At 38.6% G+C, this 27,334-nt stretch overlaps 1 protein-coding gene across 3 annotated transcripts; it reads left to right on the top strand.

The window, feature by feature from the left end:
• Positions 1–74: 74 nt before the first annotated feature.
• LOC113681325 (uncharacterized) lies at positions 75–22,357 on the top strand. 3 transcript variants are annotated; one of them, XM_027198418.2, is made up of 12 exons: positions 75–223; positions 445–1,484; positions 2,017–2,205; positions 9,395–9,564; positions 9,985–10,147; positions 11,136–11,284; positions 13,009–13,063; positions 13,625–13,693; positions 14,670–14,902; positions 15,492–15,828; positions 17,189–17,337; positions 21,001–22,357. In XM_027198418.2, the coding sequence occupies exons 2-12, from the start codon at positions 618–620 to the stop codon at positions 21,389–21,391; spliced, it is 2,772 nt and encodes a 923-aa protein (XP_027054219.2). In that variant the 5' UTR covers positions 75–223; positions 445–617; the 3' UTR covers positions 21,392–22,357. The 3 variants fall into 3 exon arrangements, with proteins under 3 accessions (XP_027054219.2, XP_027054218.2, XP_027054220.2); XM_027198417.2 differs by having other exon boundaries at positions 12,991–13,063; XM_027198419.2 differs by lacking the exons at positions 14,670–14,902; positions 15,492–15,828 and having other exon boundaries at positions 12,991–13,063.
• The last annotated feature ends 4,977 nt before the right edge of the window (positions 22,358–27,334 follow it).

Here is a 27,334-nt window from a genome sequence, read left to right as displayed (position 1 = left end):
ATTAAGTCGATATGCAAAAGTACCACTTTTGTGACCAAACAGAAAGCCGGTCGCTAGAGGGATTTTGCCAAAATCCCTCTAGCGACCGGCTTTTTGTTTGGTTGTTGGCATGCAAATCTTGAGCGACATTTTTAAAACAATACAACGATTCCAGTTCATGCGAGAATATTTCCAATTTCGCTTATGCAAACTCCACCAAAAGAAGTGTTCCAATCTAACACAGGTTAGTGCGTTTCATGCATGAGATATACAGGAAGCCATTCAGAGGTAATGTTGACTTGAAATTTAAAGGAAACTACATATTGAGGGTCACGTACAGCAGTGACCAATAGGTTTCTCCCAAAGCATTGTGATTTTCGACATCTTATTTCAACGTTTTTATGTCCGAATCTTTCTTTTGAATGTCTGGCGAGCTTTGTTTTAACGCGACTAAAAACGTTTCAGATGGAACAGGCTGAGAATCAACGTGCCTATTTGAAGCTCGACAAAAAAGAATGAACGCGAACGTTAATGAATCGCTTTTAATAAACATGAAACCGACATCAACTAGTACCACATAGGTACTTGCCACTTTTACTTACGAAGTGAATGGTCGGCTAGGTTTCAATCTATTTCAAATGGAAACAAAACAGCTGGCTGATGGAAGAAGTTTTTCAGTTGTGCCGTATTTGAAACTTTCGTATCCACACGATGGAGTTGAAAAGGGTTCAGTACGAACACATCCAAGTAGCCGCGTGATCTTCTTTGATGAGAATGGGGATAAAATAACAGAAGGGGACGAAGAAGTACCTTCTTTAAAGGAACAAGGCCAGAGGACCTCAAAGGAAGCAAAGGCAAGAAGAGGTAGTGCTTTGTTGGTTAAAAGACGAAGTGTATCGCTGGACGCAGCGAATTTCATGGCATATTATGTGAACAGGAGAAACAGTAGCCTACGTCGAGACCACTTCTTACGATCGTTTGGTAAAACAACTCTCAGGTATCCAAACTTAAACGACGAAGATATTGAGGGAGATGTTTTTAATGGGAAAGCTGCTCCACCGTACATAGAAGATAGAGAAACGCCTTTAAACGAGTCCGTAAAGTCTTTCCTAAGAAGAACTGCATCTGCCAGCCCTGTCTTAGTTCGTCCAGCTTCAAGCAAGAAACCTTGCTCTTCTACCCCGGTAAAAAATTTGCTCGAACTCAGAGGTTCTGCATATAACGGGGAACCCTCTTGCAGTGATTTAACGGCAAAGATACGAAAGCAATCGGCAAAGAGACGAATTAAGCGCATTATGGAAGCAGAGAAAGAAAAAGCAGAGAGAGAAAAAGCGGAGGAAGAACTGCGATTGAAAGAGCAGGAGAAAAAGAAGAAAAAGAAGACTTTTCGAGGCGCAGCTCTTGCACTCATGGTAACGAACGTTTCCGCTGCAGGATTCAACTTTAAATCTTTCTCAGAAAAGAAAAAATGGCTCGCTGAGAAGAGGTTGTGGACCAGACAAATAGTAAGTGTAATTTATCTGCCCCTCCACCCCCCCCCTATCTTTCATTGTAGCATGGCTTAATTGAATGCTATCCAACCGTAGCATTTAAGATAACAAGTCTAAAAAGGATAGCTAAGATATCCGAGGATTGTAACAAGAAATTATTGGCCTGAAAACTATTTAAGAACGTTGATAAATTATAGTTTGCCAAATGGTAAAAGCGTGAAAGAGGTATGAATAAACTACAATGTTACAAGAATGGTTGACAAGGGAAGACTAACACGGATTGTACTTGAAATGTAGAACTTTGTTCTACATTTGCAATCCGGAGAAAAATACTTTCTTCTTTTATAATTTAATATTTGAAAATTCCGGGGAAAATATTTAATATGTATATGCCTTGATTTTGCTATAGAAAATTGTGTCTGCTGAAGATTGATACAGACATCAGGCAAATGCTATCCGGCGAAATTAGAGTAAATGTAAAAAATAATCATTTCTTGCGATGGAATGCTTTTATGCAGTAAATTATTGTTTATAATCATTTTTATAGGCGAGTACTAAATTCCGTTGGGCCGTTCGCGTGGTTGTGGTTCTCGGCCGTGTATTAAAGGCATTAGTATCCTACTCCACCGTAATGGTACCAGAGACTGCGGCTCAGAGGTCCTTTCGTACCCTGCGTGATAATTCAGAAGTCAAGGAAATGTTATTTAACAAATCATTGTATCAAAGGGGAAAATCGGTAAGGTGACTCATTTATTTTTCTCTCAACATGATCGTTTGATTAAATTCAGCTGTTGGATGTTGAATTCTTCCAATATTGCAATTTCCAAATAAAGGCTATGTTTGCCTCGCAAAGGTGGAGGGTACAAAAAAACTTTAATAGAGTGTAAAAGCACAGAACTTTGGCTGATTCGTCAGTGACTTTAGCTATCAGTTGAACTAAAATATCGTTAGGTCCAAGGTTTCCTGGGCTGTAATAATATCTCTGAAGATAGATAATCAATTACTCTGTAATCTAGAGAGAGCCCTGAGTGTGTTCTCAGACGAAATTTCTGATTGTGAAACGCAATCTGAAGGTTGCGGGGTATATTCAACAAGTTTATATTACGGTTGAACAGCAACACCTGGGAGCATACTCAGACCTCTGAAGGGATGACAGAGAAATTGACTACGTTCTTTATGGACATCTTTGCAGTCATCTTATTGATAGGTTATTTCAATTGAAAGATGAGGTGGCCGACGAGTCTACCTTGGTAGATTAATGATAATAACTTTATTTATCCTGATTAAAGACCGGTCAGTCAATCAATAGTGATTGACTGGTATCGATCGGTGACCAGAAAATATACATAAAAGTCGATAAAAAAATATAAAGCATGCAGTTTACAATTTAATAATAAAATATATTTAAGAATTATTAAATAAAATCTACGTTTAACTTGTACAGATGTGATTGGAGCTGTCCATGTTCATTAGGTAAGTAAATGTTTTGCCCTAAAACTGTGCAAGTGTTGTGAAAGCACGTGCACGTATATCTCTTGGCAGTTTGTTCCAGGCACTCGCAGCTGAGAACTTAAACGAGGTCTGTCCACATTTAGTCTTAACGTGTGGTAAATCTAATAGTCTTGGATCTCTGAAGGATCGACAATGTCTTTGTGATCGTTTCATTGAGTACCCTGTCAACTACTTAGGGCAGTTAATGTTGTTAATGGCGTAAGTCGGTCGTGATTGGTCGGTTTCGATCCTGTCGGTAAAGCTAGGTCGATCTCTTCTGTACGTTTGTAATGTTAATGTCGTGAAAAAATCGCTTGTATGGTGTCGGCAGTACTTGACAGTACTTTAGGGGTGTGACATCTTATTTAGTTCACCAGCTTTCCAGAGTCAGTCGTTTAAAGTAGTTAGTGCTATAGGTTAGGCATTGCGAAGAGTCCTAGTGAATAATGTGGTGCGTAAGTCGATAATCTTCAGCGATGTGATTATTGACATCACCTTTCCCGCCCGCTTGTGCTCAGTCAGTCTCGTTGTGAGGTTTCTGTCAGTCTCTCCGAAAGAATGGATGCTTGGCAGTCGAAGAAAATGATCTTATAAACCGCTCCTTTGGTCGGTTTCGATCCTTTGGCGAGGTGAGGTCGTTCTGTATGGTTCGTTTGTAATGTTCATGTGATGGGTATAGTGCCGGTAGTGGTTGACAGCTGTTGAGGGGAGTTTCTTCTAAGTTAGTAAACCAGCTTTCCAGAGTCATTTGTCGAAACGTCTGGTTGTCGAAACGTCAGTCAGCGCTACTGATAACAATCCTTTTCAGGATAACACTCGCCCGGACGATCAGACTACACTATCACAAGCTTTCTGTTAGCAAATGAAAAATCAACTATCTTATTTCCAGATCTGGGCAAAAGAACACCTGTAGCAATGTTTGATCGTTTGAAAATAGATCAACGTTGACAATCGATTTCAAATTCGATTGTTGTGTTATTACCTCCCGCACTTTTAAGTTTCACTTTCATTTGCTATTTACGTTAGTATCTAGCCCACTTTTAGGATTCTCCTTCATTTTATTGTTACATTAGTGCCTTAAAAAATTTAAGGATTGTTCAACATTTGGTTTTAATGTTGGTATCTTGTGCACTTTAAGGATTCTCTTTCATACGCTTGTTACTTTAGTGTCTCTCACACTTTTGGGATTTTATCTCATTTGATTGTTGCAGTGGTATCTTTCTCACTTTTAGGATTCCCTTTCATTCGATTGTTGCGGTATTATCCCGCGCACTTTCAGGATTCTCTTTCATACAATTGTTACGTTAGTATCTCGCGGACTTTTACGATTCTCTTTCATGCGATTGTTACGCTAGTATCTCCTGAACTTTAGGATTGTCTTGCATTGGATTATTACGTTACAGATTGCGCACTTTTAGGATCCTCTTTTATTGGAATGTCACGTTAGATTAACGCGCTTTTTTAGGATTCTCTTTCATTTAAAATTTTTTCGTCAATATCTCGTGCGCTCTAAGTACTCTCTTTCATCGATTGTTTCGTAATTATCTGGTGAATTTTTAAGATTCTCTATCCTCGATTATGCGCCATGTCATATCTTAAATACTTAAAGATTTTCTTTTATTTGGCTGTTATGTTTGTTGCCAGAATTTCTGGCTTTTTGATTCATTCGATTGTTAGTTTGTATTCGCGAACTTTTAGGATTCTATTGAATTTGACTGTTACTTTACTTTAACTATTCTCCTTCATCGGTGGTTAGTATCTTACACACTTTTATAGGATACTTTCATTGATTTGTTTTTTATCACGTGCACCTTTTAGGATTCTCTTTCACTCAATTTTTACATTATTATCTCTTGCACTTTTAATTTTCACTTTCATTTGCCCAATCCTAGGATTCACTTTCATCCCGTCGTTACGTTAGTATCTCCCGAACTTTTAGGATTGTCCTACATTTGATTGTTACGTTGGTATCTCGTGCACTTTTAGGATTAACCTCACTTGTTGGTATGTTTGTTGCTCTTGAACTTTTAGGATTCTCTTTCACTGAGTTGTTACTTCAGTATCTCGCACATTTTTTAGCATTTTCTTTCATTTGATTGTTCCGTTGGTATCTTTTGCACGTTTAGGATTTTCTTTGCGTTAATATTTCGAGTAGGTTATGGATTATCTTTCATTTGATTGTTACCTTAGTATTTAGCGCACTTTTAGGATTATCTTTCATTCAGTTTGATTGTTACCTTAGTATCTCGCGCACCTTTAGGATTATCTTTCATTCGATTATTACGTTATTATCTTGCCCATTTTAATGATGCTCTTTTTTATCGCTTGGGACATTAATCTTACTCGCATTTTAAGGATTCTCCCGGCTTTATTTGTTTGTTACGTTAGTATCTCGCGTCTCTTTTGGATTCCTTTTCATAGGAATGTAACGTTAGTATCTCGTGCACGTTTAGGATTCTCTTTTTTTATTTGATTATTACGCTAACATCTTACGCACGTTTCAAGTTTAGAATTTTCTTTCATCTGTTGTCATTCTGGTATCTTGGACACTTTAAGGATTCTCCTTTTTTCGATTGTTCCATTAGTATCACCTGCATTCATAATTACTGCCCAGCCTTTTTATCGTTATGTTAGGATCTCGGTCACGTTAGTTTTTCCGCACTTCTAATATTGGTCTCTCGTGCACTTTTAGGATTTTCTTTCATTCGGTTTTTACGTTAGTATCTTGCCCATGCACTTTTAGGATTCTCTTTCCCTCGATTGTTACGTTGGTGTTTCGCGCACTTTTAAGATTTTCTTTCATTTGGTTGCCATTTTAGTTGCTCGCGCACTATTTCATTTGATTGTCACATTCATATTTCGCTTATTCTTTTATCGATTGTTTCTTTAGCATCTTGTCCACATTAGAGATTGTTTTCATCGTTTGTGACATAAATATCGAGTGCACTTTAATATTCGTTGGTATCTTGCGTAGTTTTAGGTTTCTCTTTCATCCGTGTGTTACCTCAGTATCTCGTGGAGGTTTTCGATTCTGTTTCATTCCATTGTTGTGTTTGTATCTCGCCCATTTTTTGAGATTTTCTCTCTTATTCGATTGTTACGTCAGGATCTCGTCTATTTTAAGGATTCTCTGTACTGGATTGTTTCTTCAGTAGCTCGTGCCTTTTGAGGATTCATTTTTATGGATTCTTTGGTCAGTATCTCGCGTTTCAAGGATTTTCCTTCATCGATTGCTTCATTTAAACCTCGCGCACTTTTAAGATATTCTTTAGATTGTTTGTTAATATATTGTGCACTTTTAGGATTCACTTTTATCGCTTATTTTTTCAGTATCTCGTGTAGTTTTAGGATTTTTTTTCATTTGATTTGTGATCTAAGTTGCTCGCGAACTACTAGTTCTCAATTTTCATTTCATGTTCTTTTAGTATCTCAGTTACTTTTAGAATTTTCTTTCGTCGGTCTTTCCCATAGTGTCTCTCGTGCATATTAAGGCTTCTCTGTCATCCATTGTTTCGTCAGTATCTCGCGAATTTTTAGAATTCTTTTTTATAGATTTATGCGTTTGTGCGTCGCCCAGTTGTAGGATCCTCTCTCATCGACCTTTACGTCGCAGCTTTTGGATTTTCTTTCATTGACTCTTACGTTAGTGTGTCCTGAAATTTTATTATTTTATTTTCTGTGCGGTCAGTATCTTGTGCATTTTAGGTACTCTCTTTCGTCGATTTTTTTTGATATCTCGCGCACTTCATAGATGGCCTCTTTGAGTATCTCTGGCAATGTTAGGATTTTCTTCCGTATTGTATCTCGCACATTTTTAGGATCATCATCCATCAATTGTGATGTTGATGTCTTGCGCATATTTAAGATTCCCTTTCCTCAATTGTTTCGCTAGTATTTCGTGCAGTTTTAGGATTCTCTTTCATCGATTGTTACGTTGCACTTGTGGGATTTTCTTACCTCAAATTGTTACGTCAGTATCTCCTTATGTTTTAACATTCTTTTTCATCTATTGTCACGCGCACTTTTAGGACTTTGTTATTTGTGATGGTTACGTTAGTATGTCGCCCAGTCTTTGGAATTTTTTCGTATTTATTGTTATGTTTGTATCGCGCTTTATAAGGAATGCGTTACATTTGATTGTTACGTTAGTAAAGCGTGCACTTTTATGATTCGTTTAGACGCAGTTACCTGGTAAATCGACAGAACTGTTTCACAAACTCTTTCTTTGTGCCCAGTTTTGTCCGCTATGTTTTAAAATAATTGGTTTATGCTTTTAGCCATGCGTATATCAAAAATGGTCATGAATGCACTTGGGAAGTTTGGAGAACACTCAAGACCTTAAAGGTGTTCTCGGCTGCGTCTCGGGTAACTCTCCGCTTCTCTCGTGCTCTCCAAACTTCCCACCTGCATCCACAGCTCGATATACGTACGCTAAGCATGGATCAATTCTCGAGTAACTCAGGAAAAAGCAAAACAATGCTACAAGAAACAAGAAAAATTATAATAGTAAATGTGTGAATAAATAAGAATAAAACTAAAAGAAAAGAGATAAATCTAAGTCTTTTACTGTAACTACAACAGAATGATAATGTTGTAATTCGTATTTTCTGTAATAGATCATAGATGACATCAAAATGTGGTAAGAACGAAAAAAGAATAAAAGGGGCACACGAAGCGCTGTTACTAATGTTTTCACGCACTTTGGCATCTTTTGTAATATAATACTGTTAAGACCCATGGCAATATAAAATCTAATTGTTAAAAAGTAAAATCTAATTGTTAAAAAAAAAAACAAAATGTTTTTTATAGTGACGTCATCTTTGCTCTTGTTCTTTAAAACATCATAAGTAAGAACCAATCGTGTATCAAGGGGGTAAGTTTTTAAAGAAAGTGAGGTGCTACTTGGGTGGGGGAGTATAACAGGTTTAGAACCAATCAAAGAGCGTGTATCAAGGGGGTTAGTTTCTAAAGAAAGGGTGGTGCTGTGTCAGCGGGGGAGTATAACAAGAACATTTTGGTTTCATCATCAGATAACAAAGGGCTATCGCTGATACATTTTAGGGCCTGTTCCATGGAGGTGGGAGACCCTAGGTAGGTGAGGTAACCCACCTAGCCGTGGTCGAAAAATAAAACGCGTTTACATGCAATCTTACAACCCCGGGGTGCTGAGGTGAGGTTTCTTGAGGTTGTTGTTGCGCTTGCCATTAAGGACTTTGAGCAGAGGCATCCCAAGCTCACATCTCGAAAAAGACGAAAGATTAATTCTCAAACACATATGAATTTATTCATGAAAGCGTCACGCGTAGTGTTACGCGGTATTTGGTTTCGCGACGAACCGTTGACTAATACGTTGTACGGAATAGTTTGGGCAAACAAATATGGTCGATTTACAACGCTAAATATTCCGAAATGTGAACATTTTACACTCCTCGTGTCTCTGTTGCGGTTTCTGGTGATTTCTGCCGTGAGACGGCTAGGAAATGTACAAAGTTTTAAAACATACATGTTTCGCTTTTGAGCTTTTTGCCATGAACGCGACCCCGGCTGGGCGGGTTACCCCACCTTGACACGTTTGCATGGGAAATTGTCACCCCGGCTGATAGGGTTACCCTACCTGCCAGACCGGGCAACCCGCCTAGGCGGGTCACCCCACCTATCATGTAAACGTGATCAAAATAAAATAAGAAATTATATGGACAGGCGGGTTACCTCACCTACCTGGGGTCCCCCACCTCCATGTAAACTGGCCCTTAGTAGGAGGATGTAAAAATAGGTGCTGTCAAATTTTCAAATTCTCTGTACCGCGTTACCCATCAAATGTCGCTTTCCGATGCAGAGGTGATTTTTGTGTTGTGCATCTGAAGTAAAATGTATATGCCTTAAGCAATGACCTTCGACCAACTTAATTCATTCCTTTAAATTTTTTTTCTTTTTTGTCAAACAAGGTCAACTTTTTCCAAATATTCCAGGTGTTAGTTTTGCATCGATGTAAGTTTAAGGAGTTTGTATTTTTGATAGTGCGATACCTTATTGCGGGCTGAAACTTTGCTTGTGAACTGTAAGTTTTGGGATGTTCATCATTTGACTTAAAACTCGGGAAGTTTTGGTTTGAAGTCATATGATGAGATAATTTTGGGGAAATGCTGTTCGGAAATTTTTTAGTATCTTCCGAGGTACTCTTCTATTTTCGTTCAGAACAGAATAACGGAAAATTTCTATCATTTGAATAACTCCTCCATTTCCAGGCTTTTTCTTAAAAATGGTAAGAGCCCTCTGTGTCTAAGTTCTATTAACAAATGACCCGATGAGTGATTTGACAATTATTGGACCGAACTCAGCTGTCTATTGGGTAATTTTCCGACATATCAGATGAAAAGTCTCAGAAATCTGATTGTATTCTCGAACTATTTACATTTCGAACGTCTTCCATACAGCAATATGCTTATGTACCTGAGTGGGCCAAGCGGATATTGACGAAATCTGCCATGGAAAGATCTGAGAATGAACTGAGTCAACTCCACTCCATGCTCAAGGGCCTCACATCTTATGACAAGTTCACCTACCGCATCCAACTCGCCATGTGCAGGGCTATGACATACCTTAAGTAAGTCAGAAGACCTCGACAAGTGATCTTGAATACTATTGACACTTTTTGACCCATTTTTACTTCACTTTAAAAAAGAAAAGTTTCCACACGAATTGTCACCAGAGGAATCAAAGAACACACATGGTAGAGTACTTATAACCAGAAAAAAATTAAAAACCTAAAGTCCAGTGATAGAGCACCATTCTATCACTATGTGCCTTAATGTTACGGAAACAGTGCTTAGCTCTTATGGTTGTGAGTCACGAGGCTTCCTTAAATTTACCTTTGGTTTTGAATTTCAATATTGTTCAGAATGTTGCAGCAACTGTTAAAATTAATTTGATAAGTGGCAGGAGAGAATTGAAAAAATGTGGAGAATTACTTGAAAAAACTGCTTCCATTGCACCGTTTAACGGCAATCGATATTTTGTTTTTCAGAGTGGAGCACCCCCGGGTAGTGTTGCGCAAAGGACATGTTGGTGTCTGTTTTTACTTCATCTTTTCCGGTTCCGTGTTTGTCAACGTCGAGGAGCTGCTCACGAAGACTGGTCACGTGATGTGGCATACAGCAATTACGTTGCATCGAGGAGACAGCTTTGGGGTAGACAGACAACAGTCACCGTGTGGCGCTAAATGTGCTCAAATATACTTTGGTGAACAGTCTCTGTTCCTAGAAGTGAACTGAGTCTGGTCGGTGATAGTCTTCCTTCAAAATTTGAGTCCTAACACATTTTGCGCCACATGGAATCTGTTACGCTTAAATGTTTTGAATGACTTATTGCCAAAATTTCACTTTTAAGTGTGTGTAGGGCCTCCTTTATCAACGTAAACAACCACAACAACAAGAAACAAATAGGGAGGTGGAGAATGAATACTGGACTTGCCTTGGGTTAGCATTCTTTCGATGAACGATTCCGTCACCGTATTCAGGGGCGGATACAGGACATTTTCTAAGGGTTGATTTAGCTGATGATTGATGTAAACAATTTTTAAAAGTGAACAACGAAGAAGTAGGCTGATGACAAGGTAAATAACATAATATGAACTGCTGAGAATGCAGAGCAACCAATACAGCAATTTTTTTTTAACCGTGAAGTAATATCATAGACCCGTAAGTTATCTGGGGAGAGGGGGTGCATACCTCTTGCACCCCTCCGCAAGATCCGCCCCTTATAGTCACGTACCATATTTTACCTTCTTACCAAGCTTTTCAAAACATATTTTACAGGCGATTTGATTTAACTTATTTTCAGTCTTCTACTTCATTGCCGCAATACGAATTTACAAATGTGCATGGTTTTGATGTCTCTGTCAGGATCTTCTCTCCTTTATTATCAAACTACGAGTATACCCGGGATTCTACTTAGTGTGATTGGAATGAGGCCATTTAAAACTTGACTAAAGTGGACCTGCTTGTGGCACTTTTTCTAATTAATTTGTTGTACATCCAATCTTTATGCCTAGCTTTATGATTGTGCTGCAAATTACGTCTACCATACATATGTGTTGCGTGTTTCACTTGTTCATGGTTCGAGTTCACTCGGCTCGAAAAACGGCTTGCACTCTTCCAATTTTGCTTCATCTTGCAGGAACTTGCTCTTCTAAGAAACATCAAAAGAACTGCATCAGTGGTGGTGAGAGAGGACACGGAACTCCTGGTGGTAGAAAAAAATGTGTTCTCTAAAACATGCCCCAGAATCTACGACAAAGAACTCTTAGACAAGATTAAATTTTGCAAGTATGTGTAACGTCAAACAGAGAAAAACTCATTGTAACTTGTTAATGACATCTTTGGGCTCCCTAATAAATTATTTCAGTACTTCTCATCAGTAACTCATACTGACTCTTAAAAACCTGATTTCACTGACGAAGAACATGTTGCATCTTATAAGCTTGTTACTTACACAATACTGATTTATGACATCCTGTATAAAGTACCAATCATATGCTTCGTCGATCTATCTTCTAAGCCTATGCTTTTTATCTAAAACGACTTAATAACCAAGAGTGAGGTCGTTACGGGAAATCACAAACTGAGGCTATTGCTCGGTCAATACGGCTAAGTCAAGGTTTGATTTTGAGATTTGAGGTTTGAAAAAAGAACTCTGTCAATGTCCAACCAATTTGACCTAGCCCTTGGTTTATTACGCATGTATGGGCTATATAAAGTCCAACACAGATGGCAAGAGCAATTGAAAATTTCCTTTCCAAAATTCCACTCTACAAAAAAAAATTGATATTTTACTTGGACGATTGATAAAATGACACACATACATATGAAATGAAAGGTCACGCCGTAAGTGTTCAATTTTATTGCGTGGATAACCGGAAAGCCACAGCTTGTTAACTGCTTTAAAGAAACAAGATTTCCATTTCCTTTGCTTCCAGGAAATGATAGCCATGAATCAAAACGCCATTTCACTCACGAATTCTCCTGAATCTTATCTGTTGTAATAAACTGTGAAGTGTCTGTAGTCAAAATAGCATGATTTCAGTGTCAGGGAATGATCTTAAATACGATTGAACTTATTTTCGCGGCTGTTTTCCAATCTCGCTGCGTTTTATATTCGCCACAATTCTTAGAAGTAAGTCAGTTTTTATGGGGAAAACTAACCTTTATTTCAATTGCAAGACTTTTAAAGACACCAGAGCTATTTTCAAGGCTTTCAAACTTTCGTGCAATAGGTCACTACTGTGGTTTCAGACTAGTGTTCTCACCACAAATTTTGCGTCCGATCACACTGAAGTACCCAGTTTCGCCTTCATTTTGCATTTCACGATTGTTCTTTATAAAATACTCGGATTCTTGGTGTCACTTTATTTGCTGTCGTCACTTTTCGCTTTTTTTAAGGTTTTACCGTAGAGGCGCGGTGACCTCATGGTTATTGCGCTCGACTCCGAGTTGAGTGGCCTGGGTTCGAGCCCTAGCCGGGGTCATTGTGTTGTGTTCCTAGGCAAGACACTTTGCTCTCACATTGCTTCTCTTCACTCAGGTGTACAAATAGGTACCAGCAAATATGCTGGGGTAACCCTGCGATGGATTAGCATCCCATCCAGGGGGAGTAGCAATACTCCTAGTCGCTTCATGCTAAGGAAACCGGAGTTAAGCGCCGGCCCCATGGGCCACTTGGACCTGTATAAAGGCTTTACTATAAATAAACCTCCTGATAACAAGACTAATTCAACATCTATAGGTCTGAGTCTGCGCTTAACTTCATATCAGTTGTATAAAAGCAATAGACTACATTTTCTCGGGTTTTGTAAAAGCAATTGCTGCACTTTCCATCAGTTTACCGGCGTAATAACCCACCTGGGACTTGACCCACTTGACCGAGTACATAGTCATTACTCTTCACAACATTCAAATGGTTAAGAGAAGCAACGTCAGAACATGCTACAGTGATAGAAAGTGAGAGGATTTTTTTTTTCCAAATTTCTTTTCAGAGGTTTATCTTTTTTCAGACATTGGGCAGAGGAGGCACTAAGAAACGTTTGTTTTGAGGCACAAATCCAGGAGGTAGGCAAAACACTTTGGTACTATTGTGGATAATGACTGTTAGAATAAGTTTCTAGAAATTTCTAGAATGCCTAGTCATGCTGATACACATACCGTGGAAATCTATCGAACATACTCTTAGGTCACGTAGTAATAATGTAATTCTACCAAAATGCTTATGTTTTAAGCTTCCGGAATGTTCTAGAATGCTTTATAAATGCATGTAAGGACTCAGTCGTGTGGTAGTAGGTGGTTGTTGTTGTTGTCGGGAGTGACCGACTGTCTGGAAAGCTATACCGAGAGGGTAGAAGTACTGTGTTCGTTTCAAGAAGATTTGAAGATAACAGTGAATTTGTGTCAGTGGTGACCTTAGTTATAGTTTGTAGTGGGCTTAAGTAAGTTTATTAAGGATAATAACGGTACAGCCGCTAGGAATCGCTCCTTAATAAGAATATTAAACATCGTTTAACAAAGTAGTCGGATTTTTGAGAGTATAACCTCCTTTTCATTGGTTAAATTATACCGTAACAGTACATAACAGATAAAAGAAATCTCTCTCACCTAACCGTCTTTTACTTTCAGTGGAAATCGAATAAGATAATCGTGAAAGACAGCAGTAAAGAGTTGGAATGGATTTACCTCTGCATGCAGGTAATTTTCTATCGTATCAGTCAGACAAAACCAATCAGTCAGTCGCTTATTCAATTTGCAAGCAGACAGTTTTTGAGCTAGACAGCTGGCATTAGAACGAGCGAGCTAATCGTTAGTCACTCGGTCACTAAGTCGCTGAATTATTCAGCTTCCTACATTACTTCATTCAGTCAGTCAGACACTTAGTGCGTCAGTCACTCAGTCTATCAGTCAATCATTCACAATCAGTTAAGCAGTCTCTCAGTCGGTTAGCTACCCACTCAGTCAGTCGATGGAGTTTCAACTTATGGCTTGCGAGCAGGCTTTCATCAGTGCTGCAACACGAGTTTCTCACCCCCGGGTGAAGTGAGCGTACAAGAGGTCTACGAGGGATCCCGCACTCAAAATGAGAGCTGGTGACGCCAAAGTTCTCGAATACAGTGCCTTTGCCTATAATGGCAGCATTATAATCGGTGAAAAATGATAGAGACCAGCGAGTTATTGACAATCAAATGCAAGCGTGGCTTCTGGTAAACCAAACTTTGAATCTGTGCCCGACTTCTAGAAAATAATTATTATCGAAGCAAAACATGTAGTCGATATACAAGACGATTGTTCTTTATCAACTATACCATGTTCTTACTGTGTGGCACCTGATCGGCCCATTGAAAGAATTTGCAGTGGCTCTTTCGACATTTTAGATAAATCCTCCAATGATATTTCTCGAACTTGGATTCGTGCAACTTCAAATGTTTGTTGCAGAAGCGTTTCAGATTATCACGATTGCATTTCTATCAATCTGGTATCTGGTCTTAGACATTTTGTAGGCACCGAGGAGCCTCTTGCGGACCTGAGAACAAGCAACAATCGCCATAAGGAAAGACCACAAACTCCCATCCCGTCTTGTAACGATGAATACATTGTTGTTCATAATCAGAAACATACAAACTGTTATTCTTGCAATCTCTTACACAATGGCCCTCGCTATTATTACTAGGGCAAATGTTCAGTAATTAAAGCACTTGATCTGCGCGTTCCACCCAAGCCAACCCGTCTGAAGAGAGTAACGAACGATGACATTTATTTTCCTTCCGGCGTACTGAGAAGAAAGCGTAGAACCCAGTCTGATCCGTCCAAAATTTGGAGAAAAGAACTGAAAGAGAGTTTGAAAACACCATTTAGCTTTAATGAAAATGAAATGGTGGATGAAAATCAGGAGGATAATGAAAGGCAAGTAAATATTTTCTTAACCTGTAATCTATTTATTTTGTGCATCAGTATTTACAAATGAATTGGATACAGACGATACAGCTAATATGTCAGTGATCAAGGAAGCTCTAATTGTTTAATCAGCGAGACGTCCACTAAGTCAGAAATGCAGTGAGTCATTCTTTCCGTCAGCCATTTCGTAATGGTAATAGGACTGAAGGGAATCCAGTTTGGTCTGTGATCATACGAGTTAAACAAAATCGGACGACGGCACAGCGGGAGTTCGATTTGTTTTTCACGAGTTTATAATCATAAAAATTACAATTTTCGAAAAAAGAGGAATAGCCAAGTTATGAAAGAAAGGGAAAATGTGCATCAAAAGACTGACAAAGGAGACGTTAATTGTTTAATTTTGTGATTGGTTGATATATAGTACAACTTTGAATGCGATTGGTTGATTTAAACTAACTTTGAATGTGATTGGCTCGTTGAACTGTCCGATAAAAAGCTGTCGGATAAAAACTTGACAACCCAGATAATTATTAAAATAGATAAAACCAAAATTTAATTCTACATTTTCTTACAACTCCTGACTGTCGACACTCTGCAGAACTTCCATGTCAGAATCTGAGTGGTCTGATTCAGAAGGTGAGATTGCAGGAGCTGAAAGGATTTTGGAGGTGATGGCCGCGCCATATAAGGATGCACCTCACGCTAAGGGAGACACCGATTATATCGTCAATGAAGAAGATGAGGATGATAAAGCGGAAGTGGAAGCTGAAGTTCAACAACCTGTAGTCCAAACTGCCCCATCTGAGCTAGAAAGACGAGATAAGAGGGCATCGGAGAGTTTTTCTGAGCTGATAGAAACTGAATCAAAAGCAGGAAAACTGAATAAAGACGTGGTTTACTTAAATATAGCATCGTTAAAGAACGGCGACATCTTCGTGAGTAAAAGAAAACTAATTTTGTTATTTGTTCTTTGTGCGTAGTTCGGATTTATTTCAAGCACGCGCGAGCGATATTAATCGATTGTTCGGTAAGATATGCACGTCATGTAATGAACTATCAATTTAAATACCTTAGTTTTGCTACCTTTACCTTAGTTTTCTACATGGAGCGAAGTAACTTATGTTGGGAGCGAAGTCACTTATTTGACGGAGCGATCTAACTTTTGGTTAGAGCAATCTAACTGGGAGCGATCTAACCATGGTGTGATCTAACTGTAATTCAGTCAGAACCAGACCGCATAGCTCGCAAATGGCTATTGCTCTCATTATTTTTTAAGAAAAATGTTTCAAAATTGTCTTAAGTAATCGCGTTGGGATGGAAAAAGAGAATCGCGACCTTGTTACCTCGTCAGAGGCTTACTATGAATGGCACTGGCAGTGAAATGTATGTTTGGTTTGTCAGACTGTTCAATCACTACCCTACCACAACCAGATTTATTTACCAAATTGAGAGGACTCATGGCTCAAGCAACGTAAATCATATATTTTGTTCATGGCTTGCTGAAAAAGCTGCACAATAATCTCCAGCCACATTTGGTTTTTTCTTTTGGGTTAGCTACTGTATCATTGATAAGTCACTGATAAGTCAAGATAAGTCATTAATGACTTAATAAGTCATTCCTCAAGAGGTTCTAACCTTGCTCACGTATAAATTTCACGTCGTGAAATGCTCTGCAAAACCGCTTATGTCGTTTTCAATTAAAAATGTTTAATTGAAAAAGAAAGAGAATCATACTAATCATACTACAGGCACTTTGCGAAAACTATGTGCTTCGTCACCAATGTGGCTGCCAGAATTTAGAATTTTTAAAGAGAGGAGTCTTCTTAGTAAGACATTTTGGCTTAAAAAAATTAGCTCCTCGTTCGAAACAGCCAGAAACAAAGTCAGCTTGAGGCATTCCACGGCTTTCGGTTATCGATTACGTTTGACACCAATACAACGATGACATGTATTTGTGCTTCGATTACCACCAGGTGGCCTGCATATAACGAGAGGTGGTCTGAATGAGTCCGATACGCGCCTTCCTGAGTTAAGCTGCACTCTAACTGCCTTTTGTGATAGGTCCAAATTCTACAACAACTTGGTCAAGCCCGTTTTATCCTAGATCTGGGTTTACATATCAAAATCCTCCTTCCTCGTCGGGCTGTATTATTTGTAATCCTTGTGAACATTTCGGTGCGACTTAACAAGTACTTTGATATTTCAATTTTCATAATTTCTTCCTCTAAACCTTTACTATTACATCCAAGTTTTGGAAGTAGAATTTAGTTCGTTGCACGGTGATTCTGTTTGCAGGATGTCTCTGAGGTTCTCAGGCCGACGGGGCGAAGACTGATGCTCGTCAGCAAAGGGGCGGTCATGTTAAGAATTAGAAGGGATGACTTTTTCCGCTACTCTTCCAAGACGACGTTAAGGGTGGCCAGAAAAATGGTGCAAGAGCTAGAGTGAGTATCAATAGTTTTGCGATGAAGTGACTGTATATAGAAATTGTTGGCTTGATGCTTTTATCCTCTCTTAAAGCCTGTTCAAATTTCTCTGTTTGCTCTGTTGTTTTCCAAAAGTGCAGGAATGATACAAATAAGTTATTCGCCAGCCAAGTCAGCCAGGAGGTCCGAATTGAGAAAAACTGTGCCCTTTGTCCACTCAAGAAAAAGAACGCGATATTTCCCAATGCTAACCGACCTAGGCTGGAGAATAACATTTTCATTTTTTTTCTAAAACTCAACGAAATTCTTGCTAAAAGAACCCGAATGATTTAGGGCTGTAATTACGTCAAGATCCTCTCAAAACTGAACATTTTTTGAGCGAATAGAATGCACTGAAAACAGAGGTAATGCATTTTTAAAACATCTCTGTTTACGTGATGATAAAGGTGATTTACAAGTATCTGTCACGATCTGTCAACTACAGAGCGCGATAGATAAAAAGCGCATATACAGTTTTAAAAAAATCATCGGGAATGATTTGGCATACAAACTCAACTTCAATGACTGTCGCGACAATTTTAATACGGCTTTTTATCATATCCTCTAGTTTCTGTTGTGTAATTTACGTTATAAATGTCCAGATTTAACCTGGTAAGGTTTACAAAAGTGTATTTGTAAAAGAGCTCAAAAATAACTGTTTTACGCCAAACAAATTGTTTAGGATAGTTCAGATATCAAATAAATGAACGTTCCATCGATTTATTCAGTTATGAAAAAACACCTTACGTTTTAACATTATGAGTTACTTTTTGTAAAAGACTAAAAATAATTGTCAACGGTTTTAAGGCCAGGCGTCAACCATTTAACTTCTTACACCGTAACATCAGAATGCATATTCTTCATCTTCATACTGTCCTCTATACGTTTCCAAAGAGGCTGACAAGGAGAATTTGTTTAACAATGAAGAGCTGCTTTAGTCAGTGATCATCTGCGCTATTCTTATGACTTTCATGTTCATTTCAGGGATGATACTGTAAGGAGAAATTAGATGCTAGTCACTCTTAGGGGTTAAAGGGTTAATAGCACATCTGATACCACAAATTTATTTGAAAGAGAGAGAAAAGAGAGGACTGATGAGTTATTGATCGGCTTAAGGTCGTAAACGACGTATTCACTCATGAATACTGCCCAGCCGGAAAAACGGAATATATTTATGAGCAATGACAACGAAGCTAGGAACTCGGCGATTCACGAAAGGAAAATTCGGACCACGCTAAGAACCAATAAGACTGCAGGATTCTTTACCGTACCGTGCCCTCTGAGAAAAATATAATACCTCATTATCTGTTTTCAACACGAACTATTTTCTCTATGGTAACTGGTCAGAATAAAAGGTAAATTGCGAACTGCAGAAAATGTATAGATTTAGCCAAGCCTAGAAGTGGAGCTCCCGTTAGTCTATTTTCTATTAGACCTCCTAATGGGCTGTTGAAGAGGTTAGGCGAGGAAAATTAGGACTAACGCTCGAATCTTCGGATTTACAAACTCTCTATGATGGCCAATTTACATTATCAAGTCAGTTGATAAAGCCAAATTATTCTCACATCTATTAGCCTATGACAAGCCTCTGTGTAATGCCTTACCGTGTGTGTGCGGTAACTTCACTGGAATTCGGCATTCGTGTATGCGTTTTTCATCATCTTCTACCAGTGTCTCTTGGCGCACGCGAATGAGATTTCCAATTAATGCACCCAATCCATTACCTTGTTCCTTTCCCTTCTACTTCCATAAAGCCCATTTTTGTACCCACAATGCAATTGGCCGCGCATGTTAGAAGTAGCGCCTTTTGCATATGGTCACACTCTCCAACTCCTATCATTTTTTACTTCGCTTCGCTTTTACTTCGCTGCAAGCTCGCCATTAATAAAGATGATAGGCCTGAGTGGAGTCTAATTCGGTCTGTAATCATGCGAGTGTTACAAAATCGGACGACCGTGAAGTGGGAGTCCGATTTGTTAATCACGACTATGTTTACGGACAGAATTGGACGACACGAAGTCCTGTTACAAATTAATCATAACAATTATAATTTCCGACAAAAAATACATCTAAATACATCTATAAAGTTAAAATTCCTCCAATTTGGAAATTCCCCAGTTTTTCATAGAATAAGTTGTTGTTGCTATGGTTCTTGTGATCGATTGTTTGATTGGTGGATTTAGCTGAGTGAACTCAGTACGATTGGCCGCTTTAACTGTCCGATTACACTGTGCGATTACAACTACACAAAATAATTAGTGAAAGATAAAACAGTTAGTGCTCCAATCATATTTAAGGAAATTCTTGTTCTGACTGATTAACAGCAATTTTTCAGTTTTTCGCTTCATTTCAGCTTCTACCTCATCGTTCAAGAATTCCCCTTGCGAATTTGTTTCATCTATTATTTCAGTTCAGCCGTTAGGGATAGGTTCTCATAAAAAGCATGATCAATTTTCGCAGATTTCAAAATAGCTTTCTTTAATATAGGAGAGATTAAATTAATTCTTTCCTACAGCAATGAAAATTGTGTTTCAATTCAGCAATAAACCAATATTTACGAAGAACCTGGGTCTTTGCATGAAATATTGCGGCTTTACATGCTAAGAAATGGCATTTCATCAAGCTCAACGCGGTTGTGAAAAATCCACTACAAATTTTTTTCGAGATAAAAACCTCACGTAATCACCATACAAGATCGTGTTTTGCACTTGGCCTCTGGAGTGCAGTCCGTGTTTCTTATTTTAGTCCCCGTTTTTACCCGGTTCCTTGCTCGTAGTCTACATTCTGTATTTATGTTTTACATTGGGATGGAAAGCAAGAAAATTAATTCTCGTTTAATACTTGCCCGATAAGCATAGGAAATCGTATGAACGCGAGTGCATTTCGTGATTTATGGGCACGAGTGATGTTTTGAAAGTTCTCAAAATTGCACGAGCCGTAGGCGAGTGCAATTTGAGAACTTTCAAAACATCAGGAGTGACCATAAATCACGAAATGCACGAGCAGGTTCATACGATTTTTTATTTATTATATTCTCGACAAAATTACTCCATCGCGCTACTCTGCACGCCTTACGTACTACAAAAAACACTTCAATGGGTTCCAAAATGCTCACATGTTTTATTTGAACCAATCAAAAATGTAATGTTGTGACAGGTAAATCAAGCGTGAAGTTCTTGAAAGTTTCTCAGAAAATATTACAAGCCGAACTCAAAAGCTAAATTGGCGCTTCCCCGGTGTTTCCATGTAAAGAAACATTCCTTACCGACAAGAGTTAGTAATTCCAAACCCACGTATCTTTGAATCCATTCCCTCCTAAGTTAATCCGAAGGATCGAATAACTAAGAAAAAGCGCTCAGCGAATGCTGCCACAAATCTAGATTTACGAAGCCAAGGTTAAAACGAGACGAAATGTAAGGCGAGGGATATCAAAGATGAAATCTCTTCTGGTACCCAATTTTAATTGACAAAGAGCAGTATAATTTTTAAAACCAAAAATTTGTTCCTACATTGTTTTTCCTGGACTAGGGAATTTTTCTTGCCAAAGCAAAAAAAGAATAAGTCATCCGGCACAAGAATTACGCCACCTATTATACATAGTGACTAATACAAAGTCTGACTTAAATTTCATCTCCATTTCAGTTATCCTTCTGAGGACATTATCTATCGCTCTTACAACGAACGTTGTGCGTGGGAACAGGTAAAAAACACACAACTTCATTCTACTATGAACAGCATACAGGAGAAATGTATACGACACATTAAGTCGTTCAAACAAGGCACACCTGGGGCAAAGAAACCGTTGACACCAGCTCGGTTTTCTCGCGGTCAATCGAACGAGAAAGAGTTCGATCAGTATCTGTCATTTGTATATGACAGCCACAAGGTTCCCGGAGATGTCTTCGAATCAGCTTCATCTCCATTTAGGAAGTCGACAAACGAGCATTTGACTAGTAGTACATTCAGAAAACGTACATCTGGTGTGAATGCAGGACAACCGAACATATCAAGAAAAGTTACTTTCAGCCCTTAGTAATGTAAATTATTCCGAAAGTCGATATGTTAATGCCTTTCACGCTGATTGCGCATACTTGAAAACTTACAGCAGCCACTGAAGGCCCAAACCGCAAGGGGGTTGAGGTACGTCCCCCAAGAAATCTTCACTTTGATTAAGGAACTCCGTGTAGCAATTTCTTAGGTTTTTTATTGAAGATTTTTTGAATTGAAATCAATGAATATTGAGCATTTAGTGACTATTGATATTAAGATATCAAACCTTATTATATCTCTCGGTAAGTCCGAGTGATCAATTTAGCTGGCCGTATTTCACTGTACATCCCGCTCAAAACAAAAGTTTGTTTGAATTGAAATCTTCCAACTCTATTTTAATCCAGAGATACAATAGATATGTTATTAACCTCACGGTCCGTACTAAAAGTTATGTAATCTCGTGTTTTCCGCTTGGACTTACGACCCGCGCGCCGTGCACAGCTTTAAGACCCACATGTCTGCAAACCCCACACAAAGCCATGCTCACTCTGTACTCTCTGCTCGGCTCGCTACTGACCTCTTTTAAACTTTTGGGTGTATTTATGAGCAAACACCAGAACTAAGCCAACAAAAAACATTCAAATCCTCTGACTATTTATTAAATATACTTTCACCCTTTCCCTGCAGTACCAAAAATCTCATCAGGCTCTCCAATCTTTGCACGCAGAAGCCTCCCCTTGACAATGACAGCTACCTCTGAGTGAACCAAATTAAGATCTCCTACATTCTATTTCTCCTTCCGCTGTTGAAGGTGTGTAAAAAAAGTGTGAAATTATAACTATATCGCTATTTTGGTCAATTTCTAGGTTAAAAGCCGAGCTTTGCTCGCAAGAGCGCAGAAATATATAGAAACCAGACAACTTTGAGTCGGGATAAATTTGAGCCACGCAAGATGGCCGATTTACTGTCCAAAATTTAAAACTTACATAATTAGCTACTAACGATTTCAAATTTATTAAGTTCTAGCAAAGATGAGGGCACAATAAAATAGGCATATGCCCAGAATATATAGACACATCAACGAAAAGAGGAGGAGCAAGGGAGGAGATTTTAAATTTGCTGCGAGCGAAAAAAAAATTTATTTATTAGCTGTAGCAAAAACACATGCACACTCTTATCGTCAACCTCATTCCATATTGAAAAAAAAAACAGGACGAACATTAAAAGATGAGACATTAAAAAAAAAACAAAGAAATGGAAAGGAAACCAAAAAAAACTTGCCGAAGCTCTGAGACAACAAAATAAAGCACTGCCTAAAAGAGAAAACTCCCAATACCCCGCCTGGAATTCAGGTTAAACCTTACCCAACCAAGATCAAAACCCAGTGCTTCTCCTGATAGTCATTATTGGAAAAGCATAGAAACACATACTCAATATTCAGTTTTCTCATCCACCCACTCCCCTGGATTTTTTTCCAATAACCCTAAATGCTCCATAACCATCACAATTTAGAGTGGGCACTGGTGCAGATGTCACAGTGGTTCCGCCAAGCCTGTATTGCAGCTTAGAACCAACTCCTGTACAACCTCAACAAGGCGACCAAGCTTATTATGGATCTATGTAAACAGAAACTAAGCTGCCTAAGGACTTTCATCGCGGAGCTGCAAGTGAAGGATACTATTGCTAGGGAACAAGTGTATGTTATAGAAAATTTAGAGTGACCTCTACCATGCAGGGAGCCAGCTGAACAACTCAAACTCACAAGCAGACTTGACAGCTTAAGCAGTGATGACTACAAGAGTAAAGTGGCAGACAAGCACCCTACGTTATTCCAGAGACTGGGTACCATGAAAGACAGTTACTATGTCAAACTCAAAGAAAGCACTAAGCCCTTTCAAGTTACAGTTCCAAGAAAAGTCCCCTTACCATTGTATCAGAAGAAAAAAGAAGAATTGGATAGAACGTTAGAATCAGGTGTCATATCCAAAGTTGATGAGCCCACAGATTGGTGTGCTCCCTTAGCGGTTACCCCAAAAAGCAATAGCAAAGTCAGGGTGTGCGTGGACCTCAGAAACCTGAATAAGTATGTCTAAAGAGAGAACTATCTACTTCCAGCAGTAGACACAACTCTGGGAAGATTGGTAGGTTTCAAAGTCTTCTCAAAATTTGATGCAAACTTAGAATTTTGGCAGATCAAGCTTGCATGGGAATCAAGACCACATTAATCAACCTATGGGGCCAATTCTCGTTCAATGTTCTACCCTTTGGTATTAGTTCTAGTTCTGAAAAATTCCAGAGGAACATGAATCAGATTCTCCAGGGATTAGAGGGCATAGAGTGCAACATAGATAATGTTTTAGTTCACGGAAAAAATCAAGAGGAACATGACGAAAGAATAAAAGACGTACTTAAGTGTCTGGTTGAAGCCGGCATGACACTCAACCTTGACAAGTGTAAATTCAACAAAGACAAAGTTAAGTTCCTTGGGCACATCCAGCTCCCATGGAATTGAGGTGGATCCTAACAAGCTCCAAGCAATCGTAGAACTCCCACCACCTCAGAATGTGCGAGAAGTCAGCACATTTCTGGGCATAGTACACCAATTAAGCAAGTTTTCTAAGTATCTTGCTGACAAGGCAAAGTGCATCAGGGAATCAGTGGACATGGGGAACTGAGCAACAGAAAGCATTTTAGTAGATCAAACATGACCTCACATGAGTTCCAGTACTGGCGCTACATGATCCTAACAAAGAGACCACGATAATAGCTGATGCCTCATCCTATGGCCTAGGTGGAGTAGTTCTTCAGCTCCAACCAGACAACTTCAGGCAATCAGTTTCCTCTATTTCGAGAGCGATGACCCCCACTGAGACCAGGTATGCGCAGATTGAAAAGGAGGCTTTAGCGCTCACATGGGCATTTGAACGATCATGGGAGTGCATCGTGGGAAATACAATCACTGTGGAAATAGACCATAAACCCCTCATACCACTACTGAATACGCACACACTGGATCAACTCCCACCGAGGATCCAGCGGCTCAGAATGTGACTGATGAGATTCCACTTTAAAGAGATCAAGCATGTTCCTGGAAAGAAGATATACATAGCTGATGCACTTTCAAGACTCCCAAGCCAGAAACAAAACAATACAGTCTACAATTGATGACGATGAAATGTACACACACATAGAAAGTGTGTTCTCCTCAGATACCAGACTATTGCAGATAAATGAAGCACAGGAAGAGGATCCTGTCTCCAGACAGATCAAAACCTATTTTCTTCAGGGATGGCCTGACAAACATTTGCTAAACGTTGCCATGAAACCATATTGCAGGACATTCTACTCAAAGCATCCAGGATCCTTATCCCATCCTCCATGCATCTTGAGATATTAGATAAGATCCATAAGGGACATCAGGGAATCACCAAATGCTGCGAGCGGGTCAAAAGCTCTGTTGGGTGACCAGGACTTAGTAGAGAAATCCAGGATCTGGTTCAACAATGTAGGGTTTGCGCTTTGCATAAGAAAAACAAACCAGAACTGCTCAAAATAAGAGAAAATGAAGGTTTAGCATAAGAAGACTCTGTGTTAAGAGGTCTAATTTAGGCTGTGACCATGACCTATCAGACTTTTTCCCTACCGTGGGAATAAATAATGTGATCTCTGACTTTAAACAATGGTTTTATAACTCGCTGAGGCCTAGTAACAAGAATTAGTGTTACAAGGGGTACTAGGGTACTAGAAAGTCTCTCTTAGAAACAGGAACGTCCTTTCGAATAGGTGTTGCAGCCTCTGCTGAAACTTGTTTCTCCTCCAGGCCTGCTGATCTGGTAGTGGGGTTAGGTGAACACGGTTTCTTCTGATTGTGCTTGTTGGTTTCTTAACTTTATATGACTGGGGTGTTGCTGCTGCTGTGATGACTTTAGCATATTTCCATTTCCCAAATTACAGCTTTCTAGAAATCTCTAATTTGGAAAATGGCAATATGCCAAGGATTTTCAAAATAGAAATCTGTAGTTTGCACAAAAAAAAGTTATTCTGAGACTCAAGAAAATAAAAGAGCTTGGGTCAGTTACATTTTCTGAGCAAAAATGATGTTTCATCTAGAACATGCTGTGACACTTTCCGTGTGCATTTCCAGTTAGGTAAGTGTTGTGTCACGCATTCAAATTATTCATCCACAATGTGCATTGATAACACCTTATAGAAAGTATAGTGTCAACTAACATTTCGAATTACTTTCGCTCTATATGGCCTTAACAATGCATTGAGTTATTCATGAACATATTGGAGATCTCGCAACGTTCACCATGCCAATTTTGCAAATCATTAGCATATTTCCATTTTGCAAATCACAGACTTTTAGAAACAAAAGAAACGAAATGAAAATCTGTAATTTGCAAAATGGAAATATGATAATTTGCAAAATAGAAATCATAGCATATTTCCATTTTGCAAATTACAGACTTTCATTTCGTTTCATTTCATTTCTTTTTGTTTGTTTCATTTTGCAAATGTGCAGACATTTTGTCTATATGTGTAGATAATTACTTCAGAAATTCCTATTTAAGCAGTATTCAGAAGTATAGACATGTCGGTAATATGCTTTTGCTTTATTTAATTGTAAGAGGTTTCTTTTATGTAACATATATCCATTACTTTAATTTCCTCCTTAACTTGCCTGCAAATAATTAACTTTCTTGTTTTAAGTCAAGTGTGAGAAGATAAAACAGAAGTGTTACAGAGTTCTCTTTCCAAACTGAATTCAGGTGAGAACATCAGTATACTAGTTAATGCTATATACTTCCCCTGAATCTTCAATTTTGTTGCCTTGGTTTTTTTTCGCAAAGCCTCTTTTATATCTGTGTGCCAGCTAACGATTAAAATCTCAGTGGATAAGATATGCTATATTTTAGCAGATTTTTTAAATTCCATCTTTAAGTTTTTGGCATTTATTATTTTAAAATTCACAAATGGCATTCCCTTTTCATCCTTGTAAAGAGATATTGCACAAATGTGAATCATGAAGTCAAGTGGATTTCAATGACTTTGAAACTTCATTCTACATAAGATCATTTTACTGGAGTATCTTATATTATACGGATACTGATGAAATACCAGGATTTTTCCTTTTAATAAAAAGTCGTATCCTCATTACGCGCCGTGAAGATACTATTTTTATCTTTCACATGTGAGGATATTGGTGTTGTCATGGTTACTAACATGATTGGCCAACTACAAGAGAGCTTCCTGCTCAGGCACGCTGCCGGTTCTTTTGAAATTTCATTCACAAAATGGCTTCAAGATGCAAAGACGGTACAGTTACCAGTGACTCTCAATGAGCTGTCAAATTTTCACATCAAAATTTTTCAAGCATGTAGAACGTTTAGTAAGATTTGCCGAGGTCTCAGAAAGTGATGTTGAAAAATTCATTGCAGGGGAAGAAAATGCAAACACTAAACAAAAGACCATTATGACTTAAAATTATGACTTAAAATTAGTAAAAAAAGTTTCTGGTGAAAGAGCACCATGAAATCAGAGAAATAGAGAAGATTCCTCCAACTGAATTAGACAGCTACTTGAGCCAGTTTGTTTTAGCTGCAAGGACCAAGACTAGCAAAGATTATGAACTGTCATCTCTCAGTGGAGTTCGGGCTAGTGTTGAACGCCATTTAAGTCACTCCAGTTATGGCATAACTATCTTCAAAGACAGTCGTTTAAAAAAAACAAGAAACACGAAAGTGAAACAAAAGCAACTCAAACAACATGGACTTGCAAACAGACCAAAAGCCACATTGGCTCTTATGAATGATGAAATTGGGATTCTTTTTGACAAAAAGTTGCTTGGATTAAGTTCACTACAAGCTCTGTTAAATACTGTGTGGCTAAATAACAAGATTCACTTTGGCCTTCACGGATGTAAGGAACAAAAAGAACTCCACCGGTGAGACATCGTTTTAAAAACTGAGTGATGGTAAAGAAT

This window comes from Pocillopora damicornis, chromosome 12 (genome assembly GCF_964200805.1).
Source record: "Pocillopora damicornis chromosome 12, jaPocDami1.2, whole genome shotgun sequence".
NCBI lineage: Eukaryota > Metazoa > Cnidaria > Anthozoa > Scleractinia > Pocilloporidae > Pocillopora > Pocillopora damicornis.
Note: the sequence above shows the minus strand (reverse complement) of the source record. Positions and strands in the feature narration are given on the sequence as shown.